Source organism: Electrona antarctica (assembly GCF_951216825.1).
Source record: "Electrona antarctica genome assembly, chromosome: 22".
In the NCBI taxonomy this organism is placed as follows: Eukaryota; Metazoa; Chordata; class Actinopteri; order Myctophiformes; family Myctophidae; genus Electrona; species Electrona antarctica.
In genome coordinates this window covers 31,610,822-31,631,339 of record NC_136805.1, presented here as the reverse complement: position 1 = coordinate 31,631,339, position 20,518 = coordinate 31,610,822, and the positions used below count along the sequence as shown (strand labels likewise).

General features: G+C 40.9%; 2 protein-coding genes across 2 annotated transcripts in view; one reads left to right on the top strand and one right to left on the bottom strand.

Annotated features, from left to right (window-relative positions):
* Positions 1 to 16,842, top strand: part of LOC306915090 (S-adenosylmethionine synthase-like) — a gene marked incomplete at its 5' end in the record, with an annotated part of 59,304 nt that extends 42,462 nt beyond the window's left edge. Inside the window, 3 exons of the mRNA XM_079492335.1 lie at positions 14,629 to 14,811; positions 15,556 to 15,689; positions 16,032 to 16,842. Of these exons, the coding sequence (XP_079348461.1) occupies positions 14,629 to 14,811; positions 15,556 to 15,689; positions 16,032 to 16,134 (420 nt within the window). The 3' untranslated portion in view covers positions 16,135 to 16,842. The remainder of the gene's footprint in view (positions 1 to 14,628; positions 14,812 to 15,555; positions 15,690 to 16,031) is intronic.
* Positions 16,843 to 17,251: 409 nt separating this feature from the next.
* The window catches only part of LOC306914963 (transmembrane protein 150A-like), a 22,461-nt gene continuing 19,194 nt past the window's right edge, over positions 17,252 to 20,518 (bottom strand). Inside the window, exons 8-9 of the mRNA XM_079492205.1 lie at positions 19,902 to 20,079; positions 17,252 to 19,384 (exon numbers count right to left, since the gene is read on the bottom strand). Of these exons, the coding sequence (XP_079348331.1) occupies positions 19,134 to 19,384; positions 19,902 to 20,079 (429 nt within the window). The 3' untranslated portion in view covers positions 17,252 to 19,133. The remainder of the gene's footprint in view (positions 19,385 to 19,901; positions 20,080 to 20,518) is intronic.

Sequence of the window (20,518 nt, the reverse complement as noted above, 5' to 3'; positions counted from 1 at the left end):
ATCTGCTCGGTATATTTTCTTTTAATAATGCAACGTTTTGGTCCCTCTGGACCTTCTTCAGGCAGTTCTAAAATACACTTTCTGGTGAGGATTTGTCTGAACTGTTGTCATGTTGTATTACAGTATAATTACTCACATTGGGTGAACTATATTGAATTTACATAGCGTGATGTTAACAAAGTGGGCAGGCTATTCAAATTGATATCAGATGAATTGAATTCCATTCTAATGAAATGGGCCATAGCTTAGTGCTGAAACAGTCCAGAAACTGGATGGGAGATGATTGATGACTGTTGATGGGCTTGGATGGGGGTTTGTCTAGGTGTGAAATACACACAGATGAGGAGAGACATGCTCTTCAGCTCTTCATCATCATGACCTTCATCATCTTTTATAATTTAAACTCTTTACACGTTGAAGTATTACATTTCTTATATTAGTTTTATTTTTATTTTTGATGGGTGCTACCCCCCCCCCCTATGTCCACTTGTCCAGCTTTTGAACACAAACTTTATCCTAACACAAACATTAAATGAAATGATATTGAATATCATTGTCCCAACACAAACATGAAATGCCATTGACAATGAATGGCCAGTTTTTATGTTTGTGCAAACGTATTGGCCGGAATGAGATGATGTATGATGATGTATGATAGCGTCCCTCACGGGTGTGATTTTATTACATTTGATTTGGCAATCCATTTGTTTTCTCATGCCAATAAAGCTTAAATTGAATTGAAAAAACAATTATGTGATACAAAAATGACACATTTATTGTATACATATCATGTCTTGTGTAAATTGACTTTACAATAATGTATTTTATTGTTCCTTATATTGGCTCAAATTCACTGTGCTGATTTATATCTACCAGAGCTGTGTTGCATTAAGGCAGCTACCGGTAAATATGTTAATACATTATGAAGTAAAATATATTGGATACATTTTTCAGATCGAGAAAGCCACAGTTTGGTCAGTTTTCCAGAATAGTCTAGGAGGAATAGTAGAAATATAATAGAAAGATAATGGGTAAATACAGACTTTAGCTGGTTTACTGGAATGATGGATTAAGTGGGGGTTAAGTGGGGGCAGGGGCTATTAACCAACAGTTCTCCAATACAGTTTCTGTCTATTGTTGGTGTGTCCCACCCTCCACTCTGATTGGCTCATCAGACCTCCTCTGTGAGTATTTAGCAGGGCTCTGTTTTATTTGGTGTCACTTCACTTTAATGTGTGTTGTTGTTAAGAGCTGAAATTCTCTCTTCTGGACTTGGTGAAGTTATCAGGTATGTTTATGATTTCACAATTCTTGTCTCATTAATTTGACTTGCAGTGATTTTTTGAAGGGCTATGTGGGGGTATCCGGCTCAAATTCTGGTGCTTGTAAACTATGTATCCAAAGTGCAACTTAGTTTAAACAAAGTATCAACCAACTTAATTTCCGTGAAAGTTTAACATTATTAAACTTGATTAATAATAATGAATAATAGTAATTAAACAACTATTACTACTAGCACCACTGCTACTCATAATGCTAACATTATTGTTTCCCCTACAGAACGCAACGCAACACTGGTGACTTACAGCCATGTCAACCGCAGGGGATATTCCAAAGGAAAAAAAAAGGAAAATGGATTCCTATTTGACTCGGCAGGAAGAGGAATTCACCTGTCCTGTGTGCCGTGACATCTTTAAACACCCTGTTATCCTGTCTTGTAGCCACAGCTTCTGCAAGTCCTGTATGCAGCAATGGTGGAGAGGAAAACCATCACAGAACAAGGCATGTCCTGTTTGCAAAACAAACTCCTCTCTAGATCAACCTCCTATCAACTTGGCGTTGAAGAACCTGTGTGAGAACGTCTTAGAGGAGAGAAGTCACAGATGTAGTTCTGAGGTTCTCTGCCCTCTACATGATGAGAAACTCAGGCTGTTCTGTCTGGATGATGAACATTTGGCATGCCTAGTGTGCCAAGTTTCTGAAAAACATGCAGGACATAAGTTCAGACCCATTTACGAATCTGCAAAACAACTCAAAGAGGACCTCCAGGAATCACTGAAGGCCTTAGAGGAGAAACTAGAGGACCTTAAAGAGATTAAAGCAGGATATCACCAAACAGCAGAATATATTAAGTTGCAGGCCCAACACACTGAGATACAGATTAAGAAACAGTTCAAGAAGATTCAGGATTACCTACGTCAGGAAGAGAAGGCCAGAATCACTGAGGTGAGGGAGGAAGAGAAACAGAAAAGTCAGATGTTGATGGAAAAGATTGAGAGTCTGTGCAGAGAAATGGTGACTCTTTCCAACACCATCAGAGATGTCGAGGCAGATGACATCTCATTCCTGCAGAACTATAAAACCACAGTGGAAAAGGTCCAGCGCACACTGCCAGATCCACAGCCAGTTTCAAAAGTAGTGATTGACATGGCCAAACACCTGGGCAACCTGACCTTCAGAACCTGGGACAAGATGAAGGAGATCGTCTCCTACACTCCTGTGATCCTGGATCCCAACACAGGCAATACTGGATACATCCTGTCTGATGATCTGACCAGTGTGTTGTACGATGATGGTGTACTGTATACCAACCCGGACCACCTGCACCTGGTCCAGGGTACTGAGGGATTTAACTCAGGGACTCATAGCTGGGACATTGAAGTTGGAAACAATACCTTCTGGGAACTGGGGGTGTTAGAAGAGTCTTTCCAGATAAACAATGGAGTTAATGGTTTGTCTTGGTGTTTAGGCTTTAGGAATGGCAGATACATAGTAAACGCAGGGCCGTTTACTGTGTATCTCTCGTTGGATTACAATCCCTCGAGGATCAGAGTCCAGCTGGACTGGAACAGAGGAGAGCTGTCCTTCTCCGATCCTGACACTAACACACACCTACTCACCTTCACACACACTTTCACTGATAAACTATTTCCATTCATTTCTACTAGTCACCATCTCCCTCTGAGGGTGTTGCCTGGGAAGGTGTGTGTCACTATGGAACATGACATTTATATATAGGAGCAAGAAAAAGAAAGAGAAGTTGTCCTCCCAGTCTTTTTATGGGTGTTGGAAATGTCTCTTAAGTGTAAATCCAGCATGCTGTTTTTTTTCATGTCAGTATTGGATATCACTGTTTTATATTGTATACTGTTGATAGTTTATTTTTAACTTTTTTCCCATGCACAGTTTTTGCACATAGGCAGTGTGGCTAGGCTGTAATAATGTCAGGGGTGGTATCATGGACCACAGCAACAGCTACCCTTTGCTGCTAGACTTAGTTTCACTGTATTTACTTTTGACTTATGTTGTATTTTTGTCTTGTAATAAACATTCAGATAAAAGGTGATTTGTGTGTGTGTTTTATTGGCATACTGTGTTCATGATAATGTCAGTCAGCAATTCACATGAATTACCATTTAGAAGTACTGTTATGAACACTACAACCAGGTTATTCCTTCACCACACCAGTTTCTGTTCTGAAGGAATTTGAAGCTATTGTATTTCCATATTAGTGATTTAATTTTCAATCATAGCTCGAGAAACTAAATAAGAAAAAACGACATAACATGCAGAATGGCCCAAAAGTGGTTCTCAACCATGTTCATGTCATTGTCCCTCAATTTGACGTGATGTGCACCCCCATTTAAAAAGATTGTTTTAATACTTAGTATACACTACAGTGTGGCAATAGTTTGTTGAGGTTTTTTTTGTACTCATTTATGGGGAATAAAAAACAAATGTAAAATATGTGATAAAAGTCTGACGAGTGAAAGGGTAATCCATATGTATAATTGTATATCAGCTCAATAATTAATGAAATTATATTGTCATAATAATATTTACACTTCACTTACACTTTTTTTTTAAGCAAAAGACAGACGCACACCTCAGAAGGCTAGTGACAGGTGCGTAGGGCAATAGAGCATATATATTAAAAAGGGTATCTTTGAAAAACAAAGAAAAGGTCCTTGTCAGACACTTGATTGAGCATAGCTGCAGAGAGATACTTTGTATCACTTCATTGTACTTACACTATACCCAAATTTACATAGCATGATGTTAACAAAGTGGACAGACTATTCAAATTGGTCTCAGATTAATTGAGTTCCATTCTAATGAAATGGCCCATAGCTTAGTGCTGAAACCGTCCAGAAACTGGATGGGAGATGATTGATGACTGTTGATGGGCTTGTCTAGGTGTGAAATACACCCAGATTAGGAGTGACACGTTGAAGTATTTTCACATATTATGCCAATTATGACATTTGCTCAACATATACAAGTTAGCATCTACTTGGTTGGTAGTTTCTACATGCTGGGGACCCATACTCAACATACAATACAAAACAAAAAACCTTGGTGTACTCAACATATCTGTTGGTTGTCAAATACATATCATGTCTTGGGTAAATTGATTGATTGATTTACAATAATGTATTTTATTGTTCATTATATTAAATACACTACCGATTTTTATTTAGCAGAGCTGTGTTGCAATTAAGGCAGATACCCCTCCACGAAAAGGCCTAGCTGTCCTGACCCCATATCCATAATTTATACATTTTGGATAATTAGTGTGGACTTCACTGTTATTCGTCTCAGCTATTAAAGGACCACTTTTCAACCCATCTTCATATAATTGGTCCTCACTAATAATCATGATAAAATTGCACCATTTCTTTCTACTCAGTCTGTGTCTCATAGGAGGGCTGTGGGCAGTTCAGAAACCCGTCCACCAGTGACATCATCATTAGGCAGATTTTTTTTAAACAATATTTTTTTACAAAAATGTTTAGATTTTTATTATGGTGAGAACGATGGCTTCCATTTTCGCATTGCAACTTTTCAGGACTAGAAAGCCTGCAGTTTCTAATAGCTTGGATTCCCCATCGATGATGTCACTGGTGGACGGGTTTCTAAACTGCCCACAGTCCTCCTATGAGACACAGACTGAGTAGAAAAAAATGGTAGCCATTTTATCATGATTATTAGTGAGGACTAGTATATGAAGATAGGTTGAAAAGTGGTGAATTTGTCCTTTAAGCTCTAGTCTGCATTGTATTGCAAATATTTCTGGCATAGGGAGACATTCGTTTTTTACAACATATTAGCCACAGTTTGGTCAGTTTTCCAGAATAGTCCAGAATTCCCTATGAGGAATACTAGAAATACAATAGAAAGATAATGGGTAAATAGTAAATACAGACTTTAGCTGGCTTACTGGAATGATTGATAAACTATGTGTTTATAACTCAAATCTCAAATTAACAATTTTGAGAATTGTTTGACTATGCAGTGGTGTCAAGGGTTAAGTGGGGGCAGGGGCTATTAACCAACAGTTCTCCAGTACAGTTTCTGTCTATTGTTGGTGTGTCCCACCCTCCACTCTGATTGGATCATCAGACCGCTCCTGTGAGTATTTAGCAGGGATCTGTTTTCTTTGGTGTCACTTCACTTTAATGTGTGTTGTTGTTAAGAGCTGAACTTCTCTCTTCTGGACTTGGTGAAGTTATCAGGTATGTTTATGATTTCACAATTCTTGTCTCATTAATTTGACTTGCAGTGATTTTTTGAAGGGCTATGTGGGGGTATCCGGCTCAAATTCTGGTGCTTGTAAACTATGTATCCAAAGTGCAACTTAGTTTAAACAAAGTATCAACCAACTTAATTTCCGTGAAAGTTTAACATTATTAAACTTGATTAATAATAATGAATAATAGTAATTAAACAACTATTACTACTAGCACCACTGCTACTCATAATGCTAACATTATTGTTTCCCCTACAGAACGCAACGCAACACTGGTGACTTACAGCCATGTCAACCGCAGGGGATATTCCAAAGGGGAAAAAAAGGAAAATGGATTCCTATTTGACTCGGCAGGAAGAGGAACTCACCTGTCCTGTGTGCCGTGACATCTTTAAACACCCTGTTATCCTGTCTTGTAGCCACAGCTTCTGCAAGTCCTGTATGCAGCAATGGTGGAGAGGAAAACCATCACAGAACAAGGCATGTCCTGTTTGCAAAACAAACTCCTCTCTAGATCAACCTCCTATCAACTTGGCGTTGAAGAACCTGTGTGAGAACGTCTTAGAGGAGAGAAGTCACAGATGTAGTTCTGAGGTTCTCTGCCCTCTACATGATGAGAAACTCAGGCTGTTCTGTCTGGATGATGAACATTTGGCATGCCTAGTGTGCCAGGTTTCTGAAAAACATGCAGGACATAAGTTCAGACCCATTTACGAATCTGCAAAACAACTCAAAGAGGACCTCCAGGGATCACTGGAGGCCTTAGAGGAGAAACTAGAGGACCTTAAAGAGATTAAAGCAGGATATCACCAAACAGCAGAATTAATTAAGTTGCAGGCCCAACACACTGAGATACAGATTGTTGTAATCTAAATACGGGACCCTCGTCTGGGTTGACAGACAGGTAGTGTGTGCAGGCTGGGTGGTGTGTGACAATCCTGTTGAAGTATTACTTTGGTACGGCGACTACGGCGGCGGCCGGCGGGTACCCGGGAGAACAAATTAACGAGACACGAGACAGTATCACGCTAAGGTTCACAAAGTTTATTACACAAACATGAAACATATATAGTGCTGGATCATAATGACGTAACAATAAGATATGAGACAGAAGAACGTGCCTACTGCAGCAAGGCTGACCTTGCTGTCGCCTAGATGTCTCTCGTAGCCTATCTATAAAGAATGCTACAGTACCGGCAGTACACAATACATATCAAGTACACTGTATCTCAAGTTCAAGTACATAGACTAAGATGTACTGTGCATGGGCTAATATCACAACAGTTGCCCTCTTTGATTCTGAAAGAAACAGTTATACTATATTGATACAGTGCGGAAATACGTCGCAATCACAATCTCGGAACCGAAAAAAAACTAGCCAATATCACCTTATCACTTCGTCTGTGATATCAATCTTTGCTAGGAAAATTGTACCCGAGTCCCCCTCCTCATCAACCATCCATTGGGCGAACACACGCATGCGATTTGATTGCGACGCGAAAGAAAGAGGAGAGAGAGAGAGAGAGAGAGAGAGAGAGAGAGAGAGAGAGAAAGAGAGAGAGAGAGAGAGAAAACAAAGAAACAGAGGGGAAGACATCAAGAAAATCCAACGCTACATATTAAAAGAAAACACATGATAACATCTAACATTAATAATATAATCATAAATATACAAAAATCAATCATTAATAAAAGGGGAGGGGAGGGAGAGGGAAAGGAGGGGAGGGGTAGGGAAAAAGGATTGGGGATGAGAAGAAAAGGGAAGGATACAAAAAATAAAAAACACAATAAAAATCATCCTGACTATATGTAACCTAAGTCAGATCACTGATCATCCTAAAACCTAACTCATTTCTAAACTAATGAATAATCAATCTTGAATCAAGTAATGTTCTATCTAATTTCTACACTCCTAGAATACAATATAAGACACAAAATCAGTAAATCAGTCTAATCTAAGACTATTCTATTCTTGATTATTGTTGCTCAGTGATCTTTGAGCATCACCTTTCATCTATCCTCTTACTCACTGTCTAGTGGTGTTGCATTCAGGTTGGCACAGTGTTCACAATCATTATCAGTGGCCTGTAGAGTATATGCGTTGTTAGAGTGGATGCTTCTGGTTTCTAACAGGAATGCTGTGTTTACGGTGTGGCCTACAATCTTACTAATACACGCTTTAACGCACATCAACCCAACGCAGAAAACAAAAATGCACATCACTAGTGGAATGACTAACTGTAGTATGAGGCCCTTCCAACCTGACATTAATGAGTCTAACCAGCCAAATTCTCCGTCATCGGTCACTTCTCTATCCTGTAGCTCCTGTCTGATTTGGGTCATGTTATTCAATGCCTGTTGTATGACCTGACCATCAGCATCATCTTCTGGGATGAAAGTACAACATGTCTGATCTCCTATGAGAACACACACACCCCCCGATGCCCCTGTCAATAGATCCAAAATCAATCTGTTTTGCATAACCATTAAACGCAAGGCGGTTAACTCCTTGCGCACACTCTCTCCTTCGGTGACACTTGCATTGATAAATGACATTAGCCTCTCTACTTTCTCACATACTTCACCTAATCCAGAACTTGCCCTGTGTGGGATTGTACTGCCTCCCTTAGATCTGAAGGCCCTCTTTGAACGACTGAGAAATCATGTATGCTACAGTGTGTGGAATAACAGTATTTGGCAGCAAATAAAAACAAATAAGAACTCTGCTTCACTGAAAACACAAACAAAATAAAATAATCCATGTTTGGACCCCCCCCTTCACCGACAGTGTCCAGGGCGTAGATCCCAGGCAATAACAGGCTGTGCCTCGCATCTCCATATCAGCAACTGTGCACAATGATAGTTTTCAAAAACAGGCTGTGCCTCGCATCTCCATATCAGCCACTGTGCGCAATTGACCCGCATCGAAATCCATGTCAGATAGCGCGCAGGTGACCTCGCATGAATCTCCATCACAAATTGTCTTTTCCTTCTTGCTTATGCCTCCCTTGAACTGGCCATGCATCTCCATTGCGGCTGAAAAAACAGCAGTGTATATGTCGCGCGCGTCCTTGATGATAGTAGTATCCACAGGGCTTGACCGCTAATCCAAATCGAAAAACGGCAGTGTCTAATCTCGCGCACATTCTTGATGATAGTATCCACAAGGCTCGACCGGTAATCCAAATCATTGACTCATATTGTCTGTGATTGATATCCTTTTCGTCACGAGCATAATGTGACTTTGTGCATCTCCCCATCATGAGTTCAGGAAAAGGGATGATCTCCAACGTACCGAAGATTGACCTTTGGACTTGGTCAAGTGGTCATGGATAACATCCCGCACCGACATTTGACCATTTGGCTTGATCAAAGTGGTACATAGTCAATTTGTCCATGTGTCCTTGCATCTCGACCTGTGTCACTTATTGGCGTCCTAGCCCCCCTGGGCCTGCGGCAGCGATGTGATGGTCTCCAAGCGTCCGACGTAGCCCCTCTGGGCCTGTGGCAGTGATGTGATGATCTCCAAGCGTCCGATGTAGCCCCTCTGGGCTTGTGGCAACCGAGCATGTTGGTTTGGCCCTGTCCTCTGATGTCTGGTTTTGGGGCGGTGGCTGTTCGACGCCCGAGGCGCATCTCCCTGCTGGTGATGTGATGGTCGTCGGCCGAACGTTTAGGTCCTTTGGACTTCCCTATAGCAGGGTGCAGTCCAGGGCCTGGACCCTTCTCCACTTTAGGTCGGCCTTAGGATGAATAGCACTCCCTTGCACTGTCTGCTATCTGTGTTTTGGGACAAAACTGAACAGCAGGTTTCCCCCCCAAAAAATACACTGGCATATTGTGTGTGTGGGACCTCATGTCCCGTCTTTGATCCACCCGTTTACAGGTAACATAAAATATTGTTTCAACCTTAATCAATATTCCAGCTAAACATTCTGCCCATACAAAGATAACAATAATAATAATAATAATAATACAATTAAAAAAAAATGTGTGTGTATTCATTCAGCATGTGTTTTATACGTACCCATCCATTTGTTTGTGGCCTTGGCGAGTTGCACTGTGTAGGGATTTGTTATCTCTAAAGAACACTGTTCTAATAACAAGATAAGTGGCCCTCTTCCAAAATGTATTTTCTTTCATACAAGCAGTGCACCGGCACAAATGGTTAAAACTGGGTTAATTGTGTTAGTACTTTTCAGACCATGCTTCACTCTTCCACATGCAAATACAAGTAGTATTTTTTTCTCTTCATAACATCCTCCCAACCCGGTGGACAAATAATAGAATTAATAATACATTTCAGGCCCATACTCCAAAAAAGGGCACATTTCACCAAACTTATCCTGTGCGGGCGAGGGAAAAACAAAAAATTACATATGATAGTTATTCAGCAGATCATGATTACAGACTCGGTTCTCCCCTGATTGTACTTCTGTGGGGGAAAAATGTATTAGGGTTAAATCATCCACTCAAAAACAAAACCTGTGAGACACGTGTCACATGTGGTGGAAAACCTCTAACTTTTCTTGTGACAGATTAACTCACACTTAGTCCATACCTTAGACTCTTGACCATGTTGTCTGTAACATGGTGTTTATACCTTGACGCGACCTTACGATACATAAATTGGCCTTCCCTGTCCTGAATAACACTACATTAACTATGCTACTTTTGAGCTGTAATGCATTTGTTTCCTTCCACAACATGCGTCCATGTGAGGATATGAAAGAAATGTCCATGCAGTCAAAATCATCACTTATTAAACTTCTCTCACTTGGCGCTGATGAACATAATACAAGAAGAAAACACAGGAAAAAATGAGGACCGACCCCTGTAGCTGACCTTTAAAGTAAAGAAATTCTGAAAACTGAGAATGCTTTATATCAACTCCCCTGGTTACTGGGGGTTCCTTAATAAAAACTAGTAATGAGCAAGACATATAATCATTTGAGGCCTGTTGTCTTCATGAACAGTAAAAAAAACAAGTTTGAATGTAGATGACTCTCTCTAAAGGTACAGACTCATAGTGCACTGACTATCTTACTAAACAAAAACTTGCACGTATTGTGCACGCACATGTAACCATGATATTGTTGCTATCACAAAAAAAAAAAAATCTATTCGCTATTCTGTCGTCGCTTACAAAACCATTGTCCCAGAAACACCAAAACATAATCTTATCTCGACTAATTGATTATTTTGTGAGCATAGATGCTCTTTACCGGGTGTACTACTGAAATGGAACAAGAAACGTCATATCTGCCGGAGAGACATGGGTGTGTGTGTTGATATTACTAAAATGCTTAAGCATATTCTCTCTTACTGTACAAACCTATTGTCATAGAACACCACGACCATAATCGTCTCTTGTCTGATTATTGATTCGCTGTGAGCATAGATGCTCTTTACCGGGTGTCCTGTTGTACTAGAAAATTGTAACACTCATTATTTTAACTCACCATCATCCTGAATATATCTTTACTTTTATTTATTTATTTTTCTAAACGTGATGGACTCTATGAGACTAATATTGAACACAATTAATTCTTCAAAGCTTTTGACTCTCACTTCTCTTCGTGATAATTAGAGATTATAAACAGCATTATATTTAGTGCTACAGAATTTTGATCGCGCACAGCTGCACTACACATTTACATTAGAATAGCTTCTCGCCCTTAGGCTTCTTACTGTTGCTTTTGCCTAACAAAAATAGATGTACTTTGTTGCGTTGGAGTGTCCCAGGGTTTTCCAAATTGTCGAAAGTCATCATAAATTGCACCAAAACTCTCTGTCCCTGCATATTTTACAAAAAACTGAATTGGCAATGCTGACCGGGCTAACAATGAATTACTCTCTACTATAACTTCCTAAATAAAGTATATAATCACTTATAATCTAGTGACTTCCCTGGCCAATAGTGACTTCCCTGGCCAAATACAGCTGATCTACATTGGTACACGCACATCGCACACATGCACGCCCTGTATGAACCGTGCACACACTCAGCTGTTGGTTTCTAAGTCAAAGGACACTACACAGATAAGTACTCTTACTAGACAAAACAAATTCCCTGCTATCCTTTCCTTTCTGTGTGCTTGCATGTGCAAGTGTCCCTCTCCTGCACGTGTGTGTGTGTGCTGTGTGCACGTGAATGTGTGTGTCTTTTCTCTGCTGTACTACTGCCATGGTGCCAAATGTACCATTAAAAACGGGTAGATGAAAATTTGACCCTCACATTCTCACATCGTAACTGGGCCGTCGAGCGGTGGTACGACCCATATCCCTGCAGTCACGTGATGGAAGATGGAAACATACTCCTTTTGGGAAACAGATGCAAAGAAAAACAAGTGTTCATTCATTGAGTGTGCCCTCAACACACTGCATTGTTCATGAAATCTCATGTGTTGCTTGAAAAAACACATTTCTCCATAAAATGTTCAGTGTTAAGTTCCCAACACAACATGGTGTACTCCACAGCAGTCTTTGTTTTGAGGCCTCACTGGCCTCGAGGGGTCCCCCAAAGATCCCTTCTGCTTCACGTGGCCTTCAGTGACAAAAATTTAAATTTGAATTTCCAGGCTGACTGGCTGAGTGTTGACGATTTAGCCTTTTTATGTCAAAAATGTGAGGAAGAAATATTCCTATACAACTGGGTACTTATTTTTGAATTTGGCAGTTTCACTAATATTCTATTTTGAACTTAATGTTCGCTAGTGTGTGTAGTCGTGTGAGAAATCTACACTGGGGTGGCTCATAGCTGCACAATTTGTTTACATTCCCAAACTAAATGCTGATAACAAGCTAGCATGTAAAGTATGATGAAATAATCCTGACCTGACAGGCTGACAGACCTCAAATAACTTTATATGAACAGGCCTGTCTGAATTCAATTCAATCACGCCTCCCCTGAATTTGCCCGTGGACACAAATTTGGTATATAGATTGTTGGTGCATTTATGAGAGCTATTGTATTGACTGGACTCCACAAATTACAGCATATCTCACTGAAATAATGATAAAAAAAAATTGATTCCTGTATAGACGTCTTACATTTACTTTTGATACATACTTAAGTCTTCTCTGAAGTTTTGCTGCAACCCTCTTGTTACCTACATAAGGTAAACTACCTATGTTTGAAGTATTTTTACTTTCGCCTGTATCACTGATTTTTTTAAGTACATATATTTCTACTCCATTATTGTTATATTATTCCGGCCATTTGAGAGCTTGTAGATCGGCTCGCTTCTTTACTTTTACTCAGGTAGCCTACATTTTGAACAGTGAACCAGGCACTTTTCACAGGGAGACCTTCTACTGTTGTACTTTTAGTACATTTTACTGCAAATATATTTAGTGCTCTTACTTGAGTACTACATTTTGAATTATCGACCAGGGCAGGGTACTTACTACTTTTACTCAAGTACATTTGATTTACTGACACTATATAGCGCTTGATACTTTTACTCGAGTAAAACATGAGATTACTATATTCCTGCCGCTTGCGCAAGCACTCAGTGTTCTTGTCCAAGGTCGTCTAGCCACTTACTTCTCCAGCTTCATTTCTAACGGGCTGGGGTGTTATGTAAACACCATAGTTAGCAAATTCTATTATTTCTAACGCTTTGGCTGGACAAATTAGCTTAGAAACCCTATGTTTTGGCCCTTTGAGAGCTTGTAGATCGGCTATTTTTTTTTATTTATTTTTTGTCACTCAATGTAAGTAATGAAACAAAAACTACACATGATCAGTTGATTTGTACTTCTCTTATCCGATCCATCAGCCCCCGCTTGGTTATAGGCCCGTAGAAACTCTGTAGAAACAAATCAGGTTGAATTACATTCTGTGAACACCTTTAGATGAGCCAGTTCTTAAAGGAATGAAAATACACCCCACACTGTGTATCTGCTCGGTACATGAGTATTTTCTTTTAATAATGCAACGTTTCGGTCCCTCCGGACCTTCTTCAGGCAGTTCTAAAATACATTTTCTGGTGAGGATTTGTCTGAACTGTTGTCATGTTGTATTACAGTATAATTACTCACATTGGGAGAACTATACTTTTACGATTTGTATCAGTATTGTTGGTTCCATAGACACATGCTCATTGTATTTATATTAGACATTGTGTTTCTATTAGGGCTGTCAAAGTTAACTCAATTAATGTCATGATTAATTTACCATTTATTTACATTTACATATATTTACAATAATATAACTTAACGTATGCAAATCCATATAAGAACTCAATAGATAGATATTCAACAGAAAAATAAAAAGCAAATAAAAAAATGTATACCATGAAATCAATAGCTCCAGGTAGGATGTGTCAAAAATAATCATATTTGAACTGGGGACCCCCCAAAATAATCATATTCGAACTGGGGACCCCCCAAAATAATCATATTTGAACTGGTGACATTTCGACACAGACGTACTCTTCATCAGAATCAGAGCTTTGACTGGGAGCTTTACATAGGCCTACGGTGTGCCCACTTCTTTTTTTTCTATTGCCCACTGTTGGTCCTTCATATGCCGTCCAGCGGATGTGCCAGTTTTAAGACACTCAAGACAATTACATTGACTGTGGTAAAGGCAGGCTTCATGAAAGACTTTCCGCACTCAGACAATGAAAGTTCATTATCCACAAGCAAATTCTGCTTTTTGTAGATTCAACCCATTATATACAAACAAAACAAACAAACAGCTTCTTATGCCCTCTCTTGCTCCGGTAAAAAGAAGGGGGAAAAATGTCCTCCAACTCCCAGATGAATGCCCTTACCCCTTACCCTGTTTGTATAAGTGATTGGGCATTTAAACATGGGTCGGACTGACTGGGCTTCCAGTGTTCGCTGCCTTTCCTTCCGTCCACTCTCTACTCTTCACTGGGACACACAGCCTCTGATTGTTCTGTCAGACCAGCTAAGTAACAGGCTGTAAATGGCTGTTTTTAAAGGGATGCTGTCCTGATATTTGGCTCCTTCTACTGGTGGTTAGAGAGAAGTGTCAGGAAAAAAACGCCACACATGTTTATTTAGGACATTTTATCCAGAAACTGTGTTTACTTGTTTGTGAAACTCTGTGTTTTTTCTGGCAGGGTGATGCTGGCGTGACTGGTAGAAAGATCATCGTGGACACATATGGGGGCTGGGGGGCGCACGGTGGGGGGGCCTTCTCTGGGAAGGACTGCACCAAGGTGGACCGCTCGGCTGCCTATGCTGCCCGCTGGGTGGCAAAGTCTCTGGTCAAGGCCAACCTTTGCAGGAGAGTGCTGGTGCAGGTAGGCCTACACGAAGGACTTTACTCAGTAGGTTACTATAACAATACATTTGATTTACATAGCACCTACACCATCATCCATATAGTGTAGTATTATAGTAGTAGTATATAAATCTATATAAAAAAAACATTTGTCAAATTAACATATATACTGTGTGAGCCTTACAACATCTTAAGCCCAACAATATCAGTTGTAAATGTTGTTCATTATTGTTATTGTGCAAGGAATGTTGGTGTTATTAATTCACTGGGGTTGCTTTTCCATGTTTGTGTGCTTCACTTTTTACTTGGACCATATTGCGAGCTATTCTAGGAAAATCTATGGAAAAAATTTACTGTGCACTACATTCAATTAAATTATTGTCACTGCAGGTGCAGTGGAATAAAGGTTTGTGCACTTATTTATCTTTTATAATATCCATAGAAATAATGTAGAAGAAATTTCAGCCTATAATGATAAAACTTTAGGCTTTTCATACGTGTAACAAAGGTGAAGGTGGTGCAGTCATGCAGCGAACCATTGCTTCAGCCAATCAGAAGCCGCGTCTGGCTCTGCTCATCCTTAGAAACACAATTATCGCATGGGGTGGTGGAGGTTGGTAGTGGTATGGTGTTGGTAGTTAGCATGCATACTACTGTACATACAGTTGCTAAATGCAGGCATTGGTAAAGTGGGCTCAACTGCAGAACTGCTATTCTGCCCTTCACCTGAGTAACATGTGCTGCCTCTTGTATCTGTGTTCAGGTGGCTTACGCGATCGGAGTGGCCCATCCTCTGTCCATCTCTCTGTTCACCTACGGCTCGTCCCAGATGAGTGAAAAAGAGCTGCTTCACATAGTCAACAAAAACTTTGACCTCAGGCCTGGAGTCATCATCAGGTGACTGATGCGCGGATACTCTTGTGTTGTGGATTCATACACATTCACATTTTCTGTAGTATGCAAATTGTTAGATGCAGTACAAGTTGATTAACCCCATGAACCCTTGTGTCCCTTTTACTGGGGAAAACATTCGGCATAAATTGGAAGCTCGCAACATGATGCGCTGCGAGCTGGTAGATGCCTGTAGGCATTTTTTTCAAGAGATTTGGTGTAGAGGGGGAAAAAGGATGGGACGAAGTACGGTATAGTCCCCCGGGGGACACCAGTCACCCAAGTAGACTATATTGGGGTTTATATTTTGTTACATACTGTAATAACTGTTGATGGATTTCGTTGCAGAGATCTGGATCTGAAGAGGCCAATCTACCAGAAGACAGCCTGCTATGGTCACTTTGGTAGAAAGGACTTCCCCTGGGAGATCCCCAAGAACCTCAACCTCTAGTCTTTGTGTCTATCGGTGTTGACTGTGAATACGGGCTGTCCCTTTATACTGTGTGTGGTGACTGCGAGACAAAAGCTGCATTATGTAGCTGTTTTGGTGCTCTGTGTGTGTGTGTTTCTGTGTGTGTATGTATGTACGTGCGTGCGTGCGTGTGATGAGCGTCAAACAAGCTACACACAGTAGAAGATGGCTATCCTCATGCTGCAGTAACCCAGTAAGAGTGAGGGGGCGACAGTGGAAGTGGGAGGTATGATGGATCGCAATGGGGCGCAACCTCCCAGACAAATCAGTCATAAGGACGGACTGCGTCGGGGACGACATATCGCCTTGTTAACGACGTAATAACTGTGAACATTGGCAACCAGGCCTACATGTGATTATGTTTTAACAGAATACAGTATAGAAACCGGCACGTGCAGTTTGATACGCGCGCGTCTTAATTTTCCAGTGCAGCTTTCCCAGGTTGTTTTAAAAGCTTTAGCAATAAGTGAGACGGTTTAAATAGTTCCGAATGTTGTAGGTAGATACCACTGTGCTTACCTGTTAAAACACTACCTTGCATTATTAAGCCAATGACCAAATCGGGATAACCCTGTGTTTCTAACAGAGTTATTAGAACCAGAACCACTACAGTGTCTTAACGGTTTAACAAAAACCTGTATCTGGTCTGTTATGTTTCATGTTTTCTTCATTTCAGCTGGATATCTACACTACGAATGCCACAGACGAAAAACAGTCTAAGTCCACACTATTGATCCATAATGTATAAATGATAGATAAGGGTTCAGGACAACGAGGCCTTTTCGTGGAGGGGTCAGAATGAAATTTGGACTTTTTTCGTCTTTTTGTTTTTTGTCTGTAGTACTCATTATTTCAAAGTCAATTCATCAAAGGGAGAAACTGTGAGGAAAATTTAAAAAGAAAGTTGTGTTCTTCACTCGCTGAGACCCCTGGATGGCTCACATTTGATCTTCCAAGAATGACTGCACAGAGAGAAGAGGGGATATATGATTACTTAAAACTAGCTTCAACTGTCTCATGATGTGAAATGTGCGTCATGTGCAGTCATATCATTCCTTTCCTAAAAGCTGGTCACATTGAGTCCATTACCCACCACTAGAAGAAAATGTAAATATCCTTTATGAACAATAAAACATTGTAAAAAGCGAACACAGTATCTTTCTCCATTCTCTTGAAAATCTGTGGCATGGTCCAGCAAAACACAAATGTCTTAACATATTTTTTGCCTTGATGTCAGACAGCATATAGAGTTATTAACTCGTCCTCGTAGGAGAACAGATCAGATACAGCACAGATTCACTCCTCTAGTTTGGTCAGAGTTAAGCAGCAGAGGAGATTTCTTTCACCAAAAGGCTGTTATAAGTTTGCTCACTTCTTCTTAGCACAGGAATGGAAGTTAAACAGCAAAATATACAGTAGAACTTAGGTAAAAGCTGAGACAACTACTTGGGTCTCAAATTGAGAGACCGCCTTAATTTTGATACAAATAATATACATCGTAACATTGAAACATCGGCCGTTGGTTGTAAAACTATGTCAGCATATCATGTCTTCCATCAGAAGAAGCAACGTAGGGTGCTCACTGCTCAGGGGTAAAACAACAAACACTGAGTGTAGGAAGCCAGATGGGGAGGGAGTCCTTGGTTGCTGCACTAGTGACTCCTGCAGGTTGCTCAAGTGTACCTCTCACTGCTCTCAGCGGGGGTGTTGAACTACGAGGAGTTGGGCGTTTAATTCTTACAGTTGTACATGTCCTCCCGGTGAAGCTCCTAACTGGCAGGTGAAAAGAAGTGGCAGACGACTCCATGTGTATCGGAGGAGGCACGTGGTTTCAATACCGTCCCTAATCTGAAGACCAGCCTGTACTAGAGGTTAGCAGTGACATGATTACACAAATCTGGGACGACTAAATTGGGAGAAGAAAAAAAAGATACAATAAAGAAAAAGCAGCATATTGTAACATACATAACCTTTAAGAAAATAGAAGAATTAAACTATTTATATGAAGTAAATAACTCTTGGCACAGAACTACTCCTTGTAATTAGGTATGATTGATCTTTCCCTTTTTAAGGCACAAAGTGATATAACGGTATTTGGAATTTCCTGAGAAAAAGCAAATGCGTGTCTTTGGGCGTGTCTGATAGTCCAAGCTATAGAACAAATGCCAACTTTGAACCTGTGACAGTCTAGCCTGGCTAATAAGCCAGACTAATATCACACTGGTTTATTAACCAGGCTAGTGACAGTCTGCTGTATAAGGAAATACCCTAAAGGTACTGAGATGCTAGTTTAGTCCACAATTTAAAAATGATTGTTGTGTTCGACGAACAGTTGAAAAATAATCGCTTTTGTGACAGTCGTTTGATGAAGTATACATTTGATGAAAATGAACAACAAAGTATAGGCGACGGCGTGTGTGTGTGTGCACGCACGCGCGCATTATCATTCATATACTGCCATTATTAGTTGTCTTACAAAAGGCACTAGTAACAAACGACAATGTGTGCGATGTGTTTCCATGCTTGCCTGTGTTATTACAGAACAGCATAATCACATGGAATTCTTGGATCATTATGAAGGCTTACAACAGCCTTGTGCCATAATTGTGTGCAATACTGTAGTAGGTGCCCTGTATCAATATAGAAGACATACTGTAGTGTATCAGCGTAATTAACCATGTTACACCTGCCGTCCATATTTTGGGCCTATTTAGGCCAAAGATTCTAGGAGGAAACGTTATAGAATTTCCAAAAACAGCAAAAGTAGCATATCTCCAATTTGGCCTCGTAGATCAGTATTTTCATCCATTTTTGAGCGACTCCATTGAACAAAGTGGTTAATTCTCATGAACCACTGTGTCAGCTCCTCTATCCTCAAGATGGCCTGCGATTGGTCTCGTTTTTGTCCATCAATCATCTCTAGTCTAGTGGACACATGGTTGGTCAGAGGCAATGTGCCATTTCGTGGTTAGGTTAGCTTACAGAATAGCCAAATTGTCCGGCTGACGGGGGTTTGGCCCTCCCCCAACATCCGCCTTGTGGTCAGAGCTGGAGAAGACGGGGCCCCCGCCGCCTCCTCTGGACAACACCATCAGCGTGTCCCCGGACATGTCCCCAAACTCAAACGCAAAGGTCCCGTAGAAGAGCATGATGAGCATGCAGAAGATCCACTCGAAGATGGCCGAGGCGTGCTGCATCGAGAAGCTGTCCTGGACAAAGAAAACTCCACCTGGGGGGGGGGGAGTTAAGGACAACAACAGATAATAACCACACACACAGACGAGAGATAGATACAGTACATTCTGTACTTAGACACACACGCGCGTGTGCGCGCGCGCGCACACACACACAGTAAAAAATACTTCACGCAACACGTCTTTCTCCAGCAGGGGTCAATGCAACACATAATAACCAACACACAATTGAAGACCATTGCTTGTTGTCAATTTATGATCAAAGAATTGTCACAATCAAGATTGTGCATTCCATAGTCCTTAGTCACGATCATCACTTGCTACTTTATTGATGTTGTAATTGCAACCGTAACCGTATTGTTCATTCCTGACCGACACAACCCTAGTAAATGCAGAGGGCAAATTCTACGTACAGCATGGGTATATGTCCTGTAGCAAATACCCCCACAATGTGCCTCAGTGGTAGAAATGGTTCCGATTCCAATCCCAACATCAGTCTTGTGGATTGCAACTGTGAAGACTTCAGTTTTGAGTCATTTGAAGGAAGGATACTAAGCACCAGGGCGGTGAGGGCGAGCAGGGACATCCCCAGGCGAAGGTGTCCAACGAGGTACTCCTCCTGGGTCTTGGCCAGCCTGTAGGTCAGGGCTGACTGAACACACACAAACAGGATGCTGGTGGGGAAGGCCACTCCGGCTCCAACGTAGTGCAGCACCTTGGCGTAATCCACCTATAGGGCACAGAATTGTCTTCAATTAAACAAGGACAAAACGTAACTGATTTTGGAGCCAAGGGAGTGTCAGCGCTCGGCTTCAATTGGTAATGTCCAAACTTGTCCATGCACACACTCTCTCTCGCTCTCTCTCTCTCTCTCTCTCTCTCTCTCTCTCTCTCTCTCTCTCTCTCTCTCTCTCTCTCTCTCTAATTTTCAAGTTTAAATTGTCTGGTGGTAACCCTTACTCATTTTGGTTGTACCCTACTGTACATTTGCCTCTCTACAGTCTACACACACACACACACACACACACACACACACACACACACACACACACACACACACACACACACACACACACACACACACACACACACACACACACACACACACACACACACACACACACACACACACACACACACACACGTCTAGTACATGGAGTGAAGTGAAT